The sequence below is a fragment of the Cyrtonyx montezumae genome, unplaced genomic scaffold (genome assembly GCF_038088225.1).
Source record: "Cyrtonyx montezumae isolate F1298 unplaced genomic scaffold, pur_monq_1.0 scaffold_12, whole genome shotgun sequence".
Classification (NCBI taxonomy): domain Eukaryota; kingdom Metazoa; phylum Chordata; class Aves; order Galliformes; family Odontophoridae; genus Cyrtonyx; species Cyrtonyx montezumae.
The window spans coordinates 28,649-42,920 of record NW_027071848.1 but is presented as its reverse complement, the minus strand read 5'-3'; the positions used below and the strand labels follow the sequence as shown (position 1 = coordinate 42,920).

The 14,272-nt window shown below is 64.8% G+C and overlaps 1 protein-coding gene across 1 annotated transcript; it reads right to left on the bottom strand.

The window, feature by feature from the left end:
• Window positions 1-300: 300 nt before the first annotated feature.
• Window positions 301-14,127, bottom strand: NUMA1 (nuclear mitotic apparatus protein 1). The gene is made up of 25 exons (XM_065729898.1): window positions 14,108-14,127; window positions 12,086-12,158; window positions 11,696-11,784; window positions 10,734-10,813; window positions 10,481-10,563; window positions 10,207-10,287; window positions 10,030-10,114; window positions 9,694-9,814; window positions 9,425-9,582; window positions 8,938-9,055; window positions 8,234-8,351; window positions 7,841-7,981; window positions 7,632-7,754; window positions 4,033-7,437; window positions 3,548-3,589; window positions 2,891-2,959; window positions 2,710-2,820; window positions 2,397-2,615; window positions 2,169-2,326; window positions 1,861-2,089; window positions 1,304-1,786; window positions 992-1,207; window positions 724-825; window positions 466-633; window positions 301-387 (listed from the first exon to the last, which is right to left on the bottom strand). Exons 2-25 carry the CDS (start codon window positions 12,125-12,127, stop codon window positions 352-354), a joined length of 6,477 nt encoding a protein of 2,158 aa, XP_065585970.1. The 5' UTR covers window positions 12,128-12,158; window positions 14,108-14,127; the 3' UTR covers window positions 301-351.
• Window positions 14,128-14,272: the final 145 nt, after the last annotated feature.

Sequence of the window (14,272 nt, the reverse complement as noted above, 5' to 3'; positions counted from 1 at the left end):
TCACCTCCATCCCAGTGACGCAGCGTTGGGGGCAGGGGGTGACCCGGGGTCGGTGGTGGGTGTAGTTTTAGGGCAGGCAGTGGCTCCCAGGGGTGGGAGAAGCACCTTGAGTGTGGCACTGGTGGAAGGGGGTTGGCCACGCTCCCGCCCGTAGGAATGGAACTCCCAACAGCGGGAGAAAAATACAATTTATTTACAAGTAGAAACACTTTAAAAAGGTCTCCTCTCCCCTCCCGGAGGGCAGCAGGCAGCCGGGGTCCCTTCCTTCCCTCTGCCCTCAACCCCACAGCGGTCCCAAGTCCCTTGGGGGGGGGGGGTCAGGGGAGAGGTGAGGAGACAGGCTGGGAAACCTCAGAACTTGGTGTCCTTCAGCGCTCTGCGGCTGGCCTGCAAGAGACAGCGGGGTGAGGGACGGCCACCCTGCAAGGAAAGGGGGTCAGGGAGTGCCCCCCCGGCCCTGCCCACCTTGCCCTTGGGGGACTTGGCGGAGGCGATGCGGGGCGAGCGCCGCGCGGTGCCGCGGGGGGAGTTCTTGGGGGTGGTTTTCCTGTTGGCCGCGCGGCGCAGCAGGCTGTTCCCCAGCTTCTTGGGGGTGTTGAGGATGCTGAAGGCCATGGACTGGCGCCTCTCGGGCTGGGAGGGAGAGGAAGGACGGGGAGGAGCTCGGGGTGGGATCCCAGTCCCCTTTTCCCCAGAGCTCGGTGTCCCGTGGGAGCTGCCCACCTGCTTGCTGGGCGCCTGCTGCTCGCTGCGCCGGCCCACGTGGGAGCTGCGCCGTTCCCGGGGGGTCTGGGGGCGTGGGAAGCAGCTCACAGGCTTCTTGGACTGGAAAAGAGGATCAGAGGGCGAATTCAGCCAGGGACGACAGGGATGTGGGAGCACAGTGAGGCAGAGCTGGGGCACGGAAAGGCGGAAGGGCTCAGAGCTGCCCCGGGGGGGGGTCTGTGTCACAACCCTACACGGGTTGGGGGGGGGGGGGTTCCCTGCTCACCTCGGGGGTGTCGGGGCCCTGGTGGGACTCATCCGAGAGCCGTTTGCGCTGCTGCCGGGTGGTGATGCCCCCGGCCCAGCCCGCTCCCAGCGTGCCACGACGGGCGGCCGTGCCCTCTGCGATCTGCGAGGGCTGCATGCTGGCACGCCGCAGCGTCTCTGTCGGGTCGCCCGTCTTCATCTCCTCATCCGTGATGGTGCCCAGCGCGTCGGAGGGCTGCGAGAAAGGGGGGGGGGTGGGGGGGGGGGGGTGAAAAGCGTCGTCGAGCTGTGTGTACTCCCAAGTGTGTCGGGCTCCCCCTGCTGCCCTTACCCGGCTCTCCAGCGGGTAGCACGTCTTCAGGTGCGGCGGGCAGGCGCGGTTGCGCTGCTGCAGCTCTGCGATGCGGTTCCAATCGTCCAGCGGCTCCGGTTCGTCCTGGCACGTCCCGAGGTAGACGCTGCTGCGGCCTGAAGGCAAAACGGTGAGAGGTGAGGAGGGGGCAGCCCCACGTTCAGCCCCACGCGGAGCTTCCCCCCCAGCCCGCCCCGCGCTGCTCTCACCCAGGCTGGAGCGCCGCAGAGCGCTGCGCGTGGCCGGCCGGTACCCGGGGAGGCTGAGCAGCGTGGCGTGGCCCCGTGGCTCCTGCGGGGAGGAGGTGTCCAGCTTGGCCAGGGAGTCCTGCGAGGAGAAGCTGGCCAGGGAACGTGCTGAACGCAGCCGGGACCGCGCCGGGGCGGCTTTCTGGGGCTGCTCGGAGAGGATGCTGCTGAAGGACGCGTCCGCGCCGCTTGGCTCCTCCGTCGCCGTCTCCTTCTGGCAGAAGGAAGAGGGGAAGGGTGAGGAGAGGCCGCAGACCCCCAGCCCAGGATGCAGCCTGCTCAGCTCACCTTGGTCATGGTGATGTTGATGATCTGTGTGGTGCGGCGGCGCGCCGAGCGCGTCCTGCAGCCCGACTCCAGCGAGACGTCACCCAGGGAACCGGTGCTGCTCTCCAGCTTGGGCTGCGTGCGGCCGGCGATGGGTGTGAAGTAGAGGCTCTCCAAGGACTCCACCTTCCGTGGCAGCCGCTGGGATGCACGTGGCTCCGCGACGGCCGACTGCGAGCGGGTGGTTTTCCTGCGGGACGGGGCACGAGGGCTGAGCGTGGGGCTGGGGGTGGAGCGGGGCTGGGGGGTGAAGCGGGGCGGTGTGGCACCTGGTGGAGTTGAGGGGCTGCCCGTCGTCCAGGCTGAGGTCCAGGCTGTCGGTGCTGAGGTCGGAGGGGTTTTGGTGGAAGCTCTCCGGTTCCTTCAGCGTGGCCGTGGGCGCCGGGAACTTGCCGAGCTCCCGCAGCTGCTGCTCGGCCAATTCCAGCTGCGGGGAGGCGGGGGGAGGTGGGCCTACTGTGGCAGCGAGGAAGAGGAAGGAGGAAGACGATGCCTACCTGCGCCTCCAGGCTGCGGACCTGCCCGCTCAGCTCCGTGCAGCTCAGCTCGGCCTCCTTGGCGTGCAGAGCGCTCTGCTGCAGCTCCTTGGCCAAGCGCTCCGACTCCGTCCTCAGCTCCGCGTTCTCCTTCTGCAGCCGCTCCATGGCCTTCAGCTTCTCAGCCAGGTCCTGGTTCTGCTGCTTCTTTGCGTCGTAGTGGGTTTTCGCCTTTTCCATCTGGGAAGGAGCAGGAGAAACAACATCAGCAGCCCGTCCAGGTCCCCCGTGGGGCACAGGGATGGCTCAGCCCGCAGCAGCAGCAGCAGCACACCTGGGCTTTGTAGTGCTCGGCTGCCTGCTCCTTCTGTGCCAGCTGCTCCTGCAGCTCTGCCAGCCTCTCCTGCTGGCGCGTGGCCTCGCTCTCCAGCTCTCCTTCCAGCACCTGCATGGAAAAGAAATAATCAGAACCCCCCCCCCAAACCCAACTCCGTAGCAGAGCTCCATCCACCCACCTTAACCCTCTGCTGCTGGCTCCGCGTGGCCTTCTCGTGCTGCACCAGCTTCTTGTTCAGCTCCTCCACCTGGCAGGGCACAGCTTGGTCACCCGAGGGCAGAGAGTAGCAAAGGGAATCCCCCCCCAAAGTCCTCCCCGGGCCGTCCCCTCGCACACCCGTGGCTGAAGCAGCTGTCTCCAGCGCCAACTGTCTGCAGTGGGATCGAGCAGCAGGAGGGGGCTCAGCCCCAAACGGTTTTGCTGTGCCAAAGTTCAGTGCCATCACCTCCCCAGGGACGAGGGGACACCCTGCAGCACACCTCAAGGCTGGGGACAGGGGTGGGGGCTTTGTCCCCCGACAATGCAGGGCAGGGGCTGGGGGTGACCCCATGAGGAGCAGCCCCACGTTGGCTCCGGCAGCTCCCCAGAGGTTGGCTCTGAGATTGGTGCTGCGTTACATAAAGGAAAAAAAAAGGCACAACGCAACGAGCCCTCACAGTGAGGGGGAGGTGGGTCCCCGTTCCTCCTCCCCATTGGGGCGGACGTGCGAGCCCAGCAACCTGGAGCTGGGGACACCCTGCTGCCACCGGAGGGTGAGGAGGCAGCAGCTCTGCTGGCAGGTGGCCGGAGCCACGCGCTGTCACCGTTTAAGCAGCCGACACTCGGTGTGCATTACCTGCTTTGCCTGTTCCTTCTGAAATACCTCTAGCTGCTCCACCTGCAGCAAGCAAAAAGGAAGGGGTGAATTCGCAGCATGCGCAGGGCTCTGCCCCCTGCAGGTATGCCCCCCCCCCCCCTCCAGCTCCCACCCTGAGGAGCCCAGGTTTGTGGGGCTGCAAAGAAACCCAGGCTTTCCCTGTGCCCTAATGAATGTGGGCCCCAAGATAACCCCCCAGCTGAGGAACAGGGATGGGGTGGGAGCAAAGACACCTGGGGTGGGTGAAGCTGGGCCGTAAGGCAGCCCCTGGTGTAGCAATAGGGATGAGGTGGGAGCAGGACCCCGGCTCCGAGGGCTTTTGGGAAGCTCATGGGCAACCAGCTCACCTGGGCTGTCCCAGCACACGAGGGGCACGGAGCCCACGTGCCCACAGCCCCGTCCCCAGCGCTCCACCCCAAAGCCCACGTCGTGCACCCGCACTGCAGAGCTCTGCCAGCCCCTACCTGCGCCATCAGCTTCTGCCTCTCCTCCTGGAACTTCTGCCTCTCCTCCAGCACCTTCCCCTTGGTGTTTTCATACTTATTGCTCATGGCCTCCAGCTTCCTGGCCGCCTCCTCAGCCTCCTGCCTGCTCTTCTCCGCCTCCAGCCTCACTCTCTCCAGCTCCCGCGCGTGCTTCTCCCTCTCCTGCCCCAGCTCTGCGTCCAGGCGCTGCTGCCCGCGGCTCGTGCTCTCACTCAGCACACGGTTCTCCTCTGCCAGCTGGCTGTTGGCAGCCTGCAGGGCCACCAGCCGCTCCCCAGAGCTCGCCACCTCCTTCTGCAGCCGCTGCAGGGCGCGCTCCTGCTCGGCCGCTCTGTCGCGCAGCGTGGGCAGCTCGGCCGCCTCCAGCCTGGCCCGGGCCAGCTCTGCTTGCAGTGCACTGCTGGCCTTTGCTCTCTGCTCCAGGTCTTCACGGTGCTTGCTCTCCAGCGAGGCGCGCTCGGCTTGCAGCTGCTGGCACAGGTGTTTCAGCGGCACCACCTCCCCGGCCAACGCCTGGGCACTGCCCAGCTCCTGCTGCAGGGAGGACAGGAGCTGCTCCTTCTGGAAGAACTTGTCCTGGCAGACCTTCACCTCCTGCCTCAGCTCCTCCTCGCGCTCGCTCTGGCAGTGGCGGTCCCTCTTCAGCGCCTCGATGGTCATCCGCTGCTTCTCCATCTCCTCCTGGCACCGCTGCACCTCCACCTTCATCAGCGAGCAGCGCTCGGCCGCCCGCGACGCGGCCGTGGCCATCTCAGTCTGCAGCACCCGCAGCCTCTCCTCCAGCTTCTTGCTCTTCTCCGACTCGGCCACGATCAGGCGCTTCAGCTCCTTGCTCTCGCCCTCCTTCTCGGTCAGCTGTCGGTGCAGGATGGACACCTCTTGCTCCAGGCTGCCCAGCAGGCTGTTCTTCCTCTCCAGCTCCTGGATGCACTGCGACAGCTGCTCCTTCCAGCCCTCCTCCAGGTGGCCCTTCTCCTGCGCCGCAGCGCGCAGGGACGCCAGCTCCTTCTCGGCAGCGGCCACAGCCGTTTTGCTCTGGGCCAGCTCCTTGCTCCTGTCCTGCAGCTCCTTCCTCAGGCTCTCCACAGTGCTGTCCTGCAGGGCCTGGGCTGAGCGTGAGGCCTCCAGCAGCCTCTGCAGCTCCGCCGCCGCCTCGCGGTGCTGCGCTGCTTCCCTCTGTGATGCCTCCAGCTCCGCCTGCTGCTGCTGGGACGCGGCGGCCCGGCCTTCAGCCACGGCTTTCTCCAGCCCTGCGATGGTGTCCTGCTGCTCCCGGCACTTCTGCTCCAGCCTCTCCACTTCCACGCTCAGCACCTGGGCCTCCTTCAGCTTCTCCTGGTAGAGGTCCTGGCTGGAGCCAGACTCCTGCTCTCGGTGGCGGATCTTCTCCTCCAGGTTTTTGAGGGACACCTCCTTGGCATACACAGCCTTGATGCTGCCCATCTCTGCGTCCCGGCTCCGCGCGGCCTCCAGGAAGCCCTGCAGCTCGCTGTCCATCTTGGACGCCCTCTCCTTCACCGCCTCCACCGAGGCGAGCTCCCCTTTCAGCTTGCTGACCGTCTTCTGCAGGTCCCTCAGCTCCTCACCCCGCGAGACGTTCTTCACCCGCAGCTCGTCCAGCTCGCCCTCCTTCTCCTCGATCAGCTCCAGGGATCTGGCGAGCTGCTGCTGGTGCGCCGAGCGCTCCACCTGCTGCTCGTTGATGGAGCTCTGCAGCTGCACCTCCAGCTCCACCTTGCGTGCCTTCTCAGCAGCGCAATCTGCCCTGGCGTCCTCCAGCTCCTTCTGCAGGCGCCTCGCCTCCTCCTCATGCTGTGCCAGCTCCCGCCCGTGCTCCCGTGCCGCCTCCTCCAGCGCCATGCTCAGCCGTGCCACCTCGCCGGCCCCCTGCATGGCCACGGCTTGCAGCTCCTGCGACTTCAGCCTCTCCTCTGACAGCTCCTTGGAGACGGCCTCGAGCGCTTCGCTCGCCTTCCGCACCTCCGCCTCCAACTTTGCCACGCGCTCGGCGCTCGCCAGCTTCTCCTGCTCCTTGACTTCCCTCTCCTTAGCGCTGGCCAGCTCGGCCTGGAGGGCGGCCAGCTGCTCCTGCTGCTCGCCAGCCATGCGTGCCACGCGGGCCTCCAGCTCTGCCACCCTCTCCTGCTCGCTCTGCAGCCGCTGGCAGGCCTGCCTGTGCTCCCGGCTCAGCTCCTGCAGCCTCTTCTCCAGCCTGCCGCGCTCTCCTTCCTCCCCCTTGGCTGCCTCGGCCAGCTGCCGCTGCAGGGCTGCCGTCTCCTCCTGGTGCTCCTCCACCACCTGCTGCAGCCGTGCCTCCAGTGCCCGCCTCCTGGCCATCTCCTCACCTCGCTCCTGCAGGGCCTGCTCGCCTCGCTGTGCCAGCTGCTGCTTCTCTGCCTCCAGCTCCGCGATCCGAGCCAAGTTCCCCTCCAGGCTCTCGGCCGCCCTCCTCTTCTCGTCCTCCAGGATGCCCTCGGTATTGCGCACCGACTCCTCCAGGAAGAGCAGCCTCTCCTGCAGGCGTGTGTTCTCCTTGGCCGCCTTCTCCTTGTCGGCCAGCTTCTGCTGGCTCTCCTTCAGCTTGCCCTCCAGCTCCCGCAGCTGGGCTCGCAGCATCTCGGCGTTCCCCACTTGGGCTGAGCTCTCCTGGCACTCTGCACTGAGATCGAGGACGCGGGCTTGCAGCTCTTGGACCTTCTGTTTCAACTCAGCCTTCTCCCGCTGCTCTTCCACAGACGAAGCTTGGCTGGCCGCCTGCAGGCTCTGCAGCTGGCTGCTCAGGGCCGCCAGCTGCTCTTCCTTGGCTTGCTGCAAGTGCTGCAGCTGCTGCAGGGCTGCATCCCTCTCCTGAGTGGCTTTCTCGCACTCAGCCCCGAGCTGCCTGGCTTTGCCCTCTGCTTCATGCGTGACCCGCACCAGCTCCTCCTCGCTGCACTTGAGGCTGGCTCCCAGCTGCTCCACACGTTGGCTCAGCTCGCTCACAGCCTCCTGCGAGGCCACGTCCCGGCGCCGCAGCTCCTCGGCCTGTGCCCGCTCCTGCTCCACCTTCAGCTGCAGCCCGGCCGCCTCCTGCTCCCGCTGCTGCAGGAATCCGCTCAGCTTGCCCACCTCCGCTGTCAGCGCGTCCGCCTGGGCCGTGAGGCGAGCCTCCTGCGCCCGCAGCTCCTGCTCCAGCTTCTCCTTGGCCAGGCGCAGCTCAGAGACGGAGCTCTGCAGGTTGGAGATGAGGGTGCTGAGCTGCAGCTTCTCTGCCTCGAAGCGGTCGCGCTCCGCCTGCAGGGCTGCGTCCCGCTGGCTCTTCTCCTCCTCCAGCCGCAGGACGGAGGCCTGGAGCTCGATGCCTTTAGTGGTGAGGCTGGACACCTCCTGCTTGAGCTCTTCCAGCTGGTGGAGGGGAAAGGAAGGAGGGAAACCATAACAAAAACATCCCCAGACGTCACTTGAGCAGCACGCAACAATTTCACGAGAGCTCTGTCCCCTCGCTGCTGCATGCAGGGGCACAGCAGGGTGGGCTGCTGGGCAGTGCTGTGGCTGGAAGAGCTTTGAGCTCGCCCTCACCACAAACGACCTGTCCATACCTTTAGCACGTCGCCCATGACCTCTCCCTTCTCCTGCGTGCTGCAGTCCCCCAGCTTGGCCAGCTGGTCTTCCAGCAGGGAGATCTTCCCCTGGAGGATCTCAACTTTCTCTTCCAGGCATTTCTGCGGACACAGAGAAGGGACGGATCAGGGCAGGAGGAGGGGGACACCTGCTGCTCTCAGGGGACTCCCATCCCCAGTTCCCTCACCTTCTCCTGCAGCACAGCCCTCAGCTCGCCCTCCAGCTGTGCCTGCTTCGCTTGGGACTGTGTCAGCGCAGCGTTGTGTTCCTCAGAGAGCTCATTCAGGGCATCCTGCAGCTGCACCAGGTGGCTGGCAATCTCCCGCAGCTGTGAGGGAAGCAGGACAGCCAGCTCAGCACAGAAACTTTGGGGAACATCCCAAATCCGGGTGCTTGCAGGGCTTCATCAGCCACACCACATCCAAGGTGCTGAACGCCAGCGACGTTTACAGACCGCAGAGGGCAAACTCAAAAGGCAGCCTGTGCCCACAGCCAACGCAGCCTTCGTTTTTAAGGCTGATGCTGCCCTTGCAAGGAGCGCTGCCACCGAGATGCAAAACTGAAGAGTGCAGCCCTGTACCTTGAAGGAGAGGTCCCCGTTCTCCTCGGAGAGCTGGTTGATCTTGCGGTCCATCTGGCCCTTCTCTGTCTTCAGATCCTGGCACTGCTTCAGGGCCTCGTGCAAGCGCACCAGCAAGCTGTGGGAGAGCAGTGGCACACCTCAGCAAGAGCAAGGGAGGAGGGGGGCACTGCTGGGGACACCAGGGTATGGGGGCATCTCTGTGTGGTGCTGAGGAAGAACCATAAGCTCGCTCTAAGTGGGGTCCTGACAACACATGAGGCAGAGCAGGGCCGGGGCAGCTGGTGTCTGAGCTCTGTGCGGCCCTGACTTCTCTAAACCAGAGCTGCAGGACTCAGTTAGAACCTCTGCAACGTAAAACCAACCACTGAAACAGAAATCCCAGCTCCCAGGCTGGAGGCAGGTGTCCTTCACCATTACACACATCACTGGAAATGGGACAGGGCAGAGAGCGGGACGCAGCACGGCAGTGACAATTCTAGCCCGGCTCAGGTCTGATCCAACCAACAAAAAAGGGATGGGAGCTCAAAGACATGCTCCCAGGAGTTAAAAGTTCTAGGCCAAAAGCAGCTTCTGGGCTCGCTCAGCTGCAGCCCATCGTGAGCTTGGTGGCTGTGCTGGCCTCCAGAAATGAAAACCTTTAGGAAACAGCATCCGACAGCACTCTGAAAGCTTTGAGGGACACAGTAACCCGCGGGCTGTACCTCTCATTCCTCTCCCTCAGCTCCTCCACCTCCTTGGGCTCCAGCTGGTCTGCAGCTTGCTTCTCGTTGAGCAGAGCCAAGCGGTCGATGCGGTGCTGCATCATGGTGATCTGAGCCTCTGGGGAGCATGGAGAGGAGGGCATGTCACCACTCCCTGCTGACAGGTCGAGCCCCCAGCACAGACTGGGACACCCGATCCTCTGCCTAGGGGAAAGCTAGGGCACGAGCAGCCAGGCTGGGCAGCACTGGCAATGCTCAGGCAGCTCTGGTTGCCCAGGATTTATTAAAAGAGCGAAAAAAAGGGAAGGAGGAACTGGAGCAAGGCAGGGCCAACCCCAACGTGAGCTGCAAGCTGTGCTCATCTGGGCTCCAGCAGGACACGAACTCAGTCCTAGTGGGGTCAAAGCCATCACAGAAAGCCCCAAACCCACAGTTTCCAGCCCTGGAGACCCCTCCCTGTGCCCGGGACACCCCACCAGGCACCGACCCTTCTCGGTGATGAGTCTGCGGTTCTCTGCCAGCTCCATCTCCAGCTCGTCACGGTTCTCCCTCTCAATGGCCAGCTGCTTCTTCAGCCGCCGCAGCTGGAACTGGGGGGTCTGCAGGACGTCCCCCACGGGCGAGGCTGGTGCTCCAGGGAGAATGCTGCAGGAGAAACGCTGCTTAGCATCAGAGCCCCAGAGCCCAGCCCTCTGCAGCCCACCCCGGGACACCTCCAGGTGACTCCCAAAAACGTGCCAGGGGACGAGGACGTACTTGTTCATGCTGGAGGAGGAGGCGATCTTCTGCAGCTCCAGGAAGCGCACCTGTGGGTGGGAGAGCCCCGGCGAGCGCTCCTCGGAGCTGCTGCTGGATGCTCCAGGTGAGGAAAGCGGTGCTGGGAGGCAAAGAGCACAGTTCAGGTTTTGGTTTCGTACCAGGAGGAAGGAATCAGGAGGGAGAAGGCTCAGGTCCGAAGCCCCAAGTGCACAGGAACCACGGATCCCCACCGGGACGGATCCTTCCCCATTCCTCCCTGCACAGCCCACCTGGCAGCTCCCCCAGCCCCTGGGAACTGCTGGCAGCCAGCACCAGGCTCGAGCCAGCACTCACCTCTGCGCTGCAGGAACGCCTCCAGGTTCTCACTCAGGCTCTCCTCGTGGTCCAACACAAACTTGAGCACGGTGGCCAGCTCCACCTGCAGGACAGGAGCCGTGAAGCTGGGACTCCAGCTGAGCCCCGGGATGGAGATATGGGTGCGCACCCGAGCCCGGGACCCCAGGGCATTACCTGGATCTGGTAATCGAACTCGTTCCAGTCCCGAGGGCTCTTGCTGCTCATGGAGCTGTGGTACAGGAGCAGCACGGCTACCTGGAAGCAGGCAGTGTGTCAGGGGCAGCCAGGCAGCACCAGGCACACACCAACACTCCTCGAGGCACAGCCACCATCCTGGAGCCACCGTCAGCCCCCAGGGACACTGCGGTCCCTCCAGGGGGGACCCCACACTTCCTCGTGGCAGAGGGGACGTGTGACGGGCCAGCAGACCCGCGTGGCACAGAGGTACCTTGGCCAACTCCAGCTCTTCTCCCTCCAGCAGTTTCTCTGCCGACACCAGGTTCCCCGTGGCCGATTTGTGCTTGCAGAGCTCTGCAATGAAAAAAGGAGGTTTCCAAACACACAAACAAGGAGGAGGAGGAGGGGAAGGAGGAGACAGAGCTTGCTGCTGGGACACAGCTCCCCTGGGTACCCCAGGGATGTGTGCCTGCAGGCACAGGGTGCAGGATGGGAGCGGGGCCGCTGCCGTGCTGGGCTCTTACTCTGCAGGAAGCCACAGATGAAGGCAGCTCGCTCCGCCAGGGGCTGCTCCAGGACAGACTCCCCCTCCTCGGTCCTGTGGCTGCAAGAGAGCACAGGCAGCACTGAGAGGTGGAACAAAGGCAGCTTTCACAGCCCAGAGGCGGCTCGTGGGCTTTCCCCGAGCAAAGCAAGCAGCAATCCCTGCTGGTGGCAGCCCCGATAAATACAGGGGGGGGGGGAGTCAGGGTTTCCAGCCCCTCTGGGATCATCACACCACGCTGCACGCTTTGCTCCGGGGCTCGATTCAGAGCAGGGCAGATCACAGAGGGGAGGAAAGCTGCTGGGTTTAAGGAAGGAACTGCAGCTGGCCGCCGTGGCTCTCATCCAACACTTCTGCTCAGCACAGCCAACGCAAACACAGACCACGTGCTCAGCCCCAGAACACCACAGCCAGGGGGGATTCGGTGCAGGGATTGGCTGTGGGGTGAGCACACGGGGCCCTGAGCCCGACTAATCCCAACCAGAGAGGTGAAGCAGCTCCGACTAAATATATCCCGGTGCACGGCTCCTTCCTCCCCGCCCCGCTCCCAGCAGCTCCTGTTACACCACGCAGGGGATAATTATAGCAAGGACTGAGCTCCTCGGGACCGGAGTACGGCACCGATTACACGCGGGGTTTAATCACCCTCGTGATCCCAAGATCGGAGTCCTGCTCCTCCCAGCCCCAAAAGCAGTCCCTGTGCCCTGCTGGGTCAGTGGGGAGGGGTCTGTGCCCTGCTGGGTCAGTGGGGAGGGGTCTGTGCCCACTCCATGGGCACTCCTCATGGGCACAAAGCTTCCTCCTCAGGACCCCCTTCCCCCCCAAAAAGGACACAGCTCAGGAGAAGCACCCGCACCACTTCCTTCTCCCAGAGCTCGGGGAGGGAGAGCAGCAAAGGAGGGGAGGGGGAGGGGGGGGGGTAATCACACCCCCACTGCTCACATTTTATTGATGATCTGGATGAAAACACGGCAGTCCTGCAGCTGGGACAGATCGCCGAGCGGCTCCGCGCACACCTTCGTGCTGTTCACCTGGAAACAGGACAGGGAAAGGGGGGGAGGGGAGCTCAGGAAGCAGCACCCGATAACGGGGGGGGGGGGGGAAAGGGGGGGGGATGCACCCATGCTGCAACCTGGATCCCAAGGATCCTGGATCCCAAGTGGGACCGTGGCACTCAGCTCCAGGACTCCCAGACCCGCTGCACCCCGAAGGCTTTGTGGCAGCTCCCGGTGCTTTCCCGACACAAACCAGCCCCCTACATCCACCCCCCCTGCCCCACACAGTGCTTTTCTTGCCCCCCCCGCCCCCCCCAGCACCATCACGGTGTGTTACCCAAGCGAGGAGCGCGTTGGCTCTGCCGGTGTGGAGCGGCATCGCTGCGAGGCTGCCAGGGTAACACCCGGACCTGGAAACGCCGACCAAAGGGAAAAATTAAAAGCAATTAAAGAACCAAACGTCGCCATTGTGCTAGCACAGACAGGACACGGCCCCTCCTGCCCCCCACCCCCACCCCTGCAGCCCGGTGGTACCGAGGGGAGCAGCCAACATCTTTGTTTTTGGGATGGAGAGGGACGGCACAGCGCACGGAGGGGTCGGTCCCCACAGCGTATGGGGACAGCAGCACGATGCTCCCAGCCCCACGTCGCCAGGGCAGGAGGCACAGAGCAGCATTGTAGTCGGGTGACCTACATTCCCCAGGAACGTGGGGCTCAGGAGGGGGGGGGACACGCTGCCAAAGCACAGCAGTGCCCGGGCACCTCGCAGTGCGCAACGGGGACGGCACGGGGCACCCCAGAGCTGAGCTTCTGGGGGACAGCGTGAGCTCTCCATCTGTTCCTCCTTTCCGAGCCGGGAGCAGAGACTCCACCCCATGAGATCCCAAAGCCAGGAGGCCCCAGAGAGGATGTGTTCAGCCCTCACGTGGCCGTGGGGCAGATCCCAGCTCCCCCCCCCCCCCCCCATTCTCTCTCCCTTACAACCCAACACCTGGGGCAGCACAGGGGATGGCGACAGAGGCTCTGAGCCCTGGGGTGCTGTCCCCCTCCTGGCCCCCCCCCCAGCCCAGCCCTGTCCCACTCTGTCACCCTGCTCCCTGTCCCCAGCCCTCCGCTATCTCCAGGCAGCAGCACTCTCCCCTCTCCTATCGGGGGGGCCCAGCATCCTTCCCCCCCCCTCTCTCCCCCCCTCCCAGGGCTCAGTCACGGATGGAAACAGCACAGTACAAAGCACGTCCCTGTCCCTCTGCTCCCAGCACTGCTCCTCGGGACACAGCAGTGGCATAGGGGTCCCCTCTGCGGCCAGGAAGCCCCCCCACCCCAGCCCCACTCAGTGCCACTGCCATGCACCCACGGGACGGCCTCCAGTCGTTCCCCCCCCCCCCCCCCCCCATGGTGACCTTTGCCTCCTCTGTCCCCAGTGCCACCCTGACAACCCCGCCCCAGGGGCTGGAAATAACCCACGTGGGGAGGGGGACCCCAAGGGCTGCTGTCCCACCCCGGGGGAAGGCAGAACCTAGAGAGGCTCTGGTTGCGTCCAGTGGCACTGGGGGGGGGCGGGGGGGGGGGGACACTGGGGCTCAGTGTCAGCAGCAGGATGGTGGGAGAGCACCGTGCCCCCGTTTCCCCGTGTTCTGAGCTATGGCACTCCCACCTCTTCCTCCTCCTCCTCCTCCTCCTCCTCCTCCACCATTGGCAGCACCAACCCAGACCCAAACCCGCGGGAAGGAGCAAAGGGAAAAAACCCAACACTTCCCCCCTCCCCCCCCCCCCCCACTTTGTTTCCTCTCTTAGGAACAACAGGAGGGGAGCCCCAAAACGCCCCAGCAGTGCCACCCCCGTGGGAAAACGTAACCCCCCCCCCCCCCAACAACGCCTGCTCCGTCACAACACGGCGTTACGCAAGGCAGCACCCTCCTCCGGGCACAGCATCGCGGGGGGAGGACAGACCCCGAGCCCCCCCAAGTGAGCACCCAGAGTCGCTCCCAGGCCCCATACACCCCCCTCCATGGGGCAGCGGGGTTCCCACCCAGCAGGAAGGGGGGGGACGGGAGGGGGGGGCTGTGCACGGAGCTCCCGGATGTTGGCGAGCGCAACTCAGCGCAGCACCGAGAGCGGGGGGCTGCGGGGTGGGGGCTGCAAGCCAAGGGCTGCCCCCTTCTCCTCCTCCTCCCCCCCCCACCCCCCCCGTGCCTCCTCCTCCTTTCCTTCCTCTCCCCTTCCTCCTCCTCCTCCTCCTCCCCGCCGCAAACAAACACGGAAGGCGCACTGAAGTCTTTGTTGGGCTCTTACCCGGAGCGCTGCGGCCGTGCTCTGTGGTTTTTCCCCCCCCCCCAAAAAAAAAAAACAAAAACAAAACCCCAAACCAGCGTCAATCCTCCATCCGCATCCCCATCCCAAGCCCGGGTCCGGCAGCAGCAGTTTGGGGGGGGGAGTGGGGACACCGAGGAACCTGCACAAAGAAAAGTTGTTGGGTCCGCGCTGGGGCTGCTCCAGGAGATGGTTTCCCTTCCTGGCCCAACGC

Bases quoted from the DNA above. Each gene is read 5' to 3' on its own strand.
- NUMA1 (XM_065729898.1), bottom strand. From the start codon at position 12,127: ATGCCGCTCCACACCGGCAGAGCCAACGCGCTCCTCGCTTGG. The intron at 2,960-3,547 runs GTAATGCACACC...GTGCCCTGCCAG, and splicing joins AGAAGGAACAGGCAAAGCAG to GTGGAGGAGCTGAACAAGAA. The intron at 2,821-2,890 runs GTGGGTGGATGG...TTTTCCATGCAG, and splicing joins GCCAGCAGCAGAGGGTTAAG to GTGCTGGAAGGAGAGCTGGA.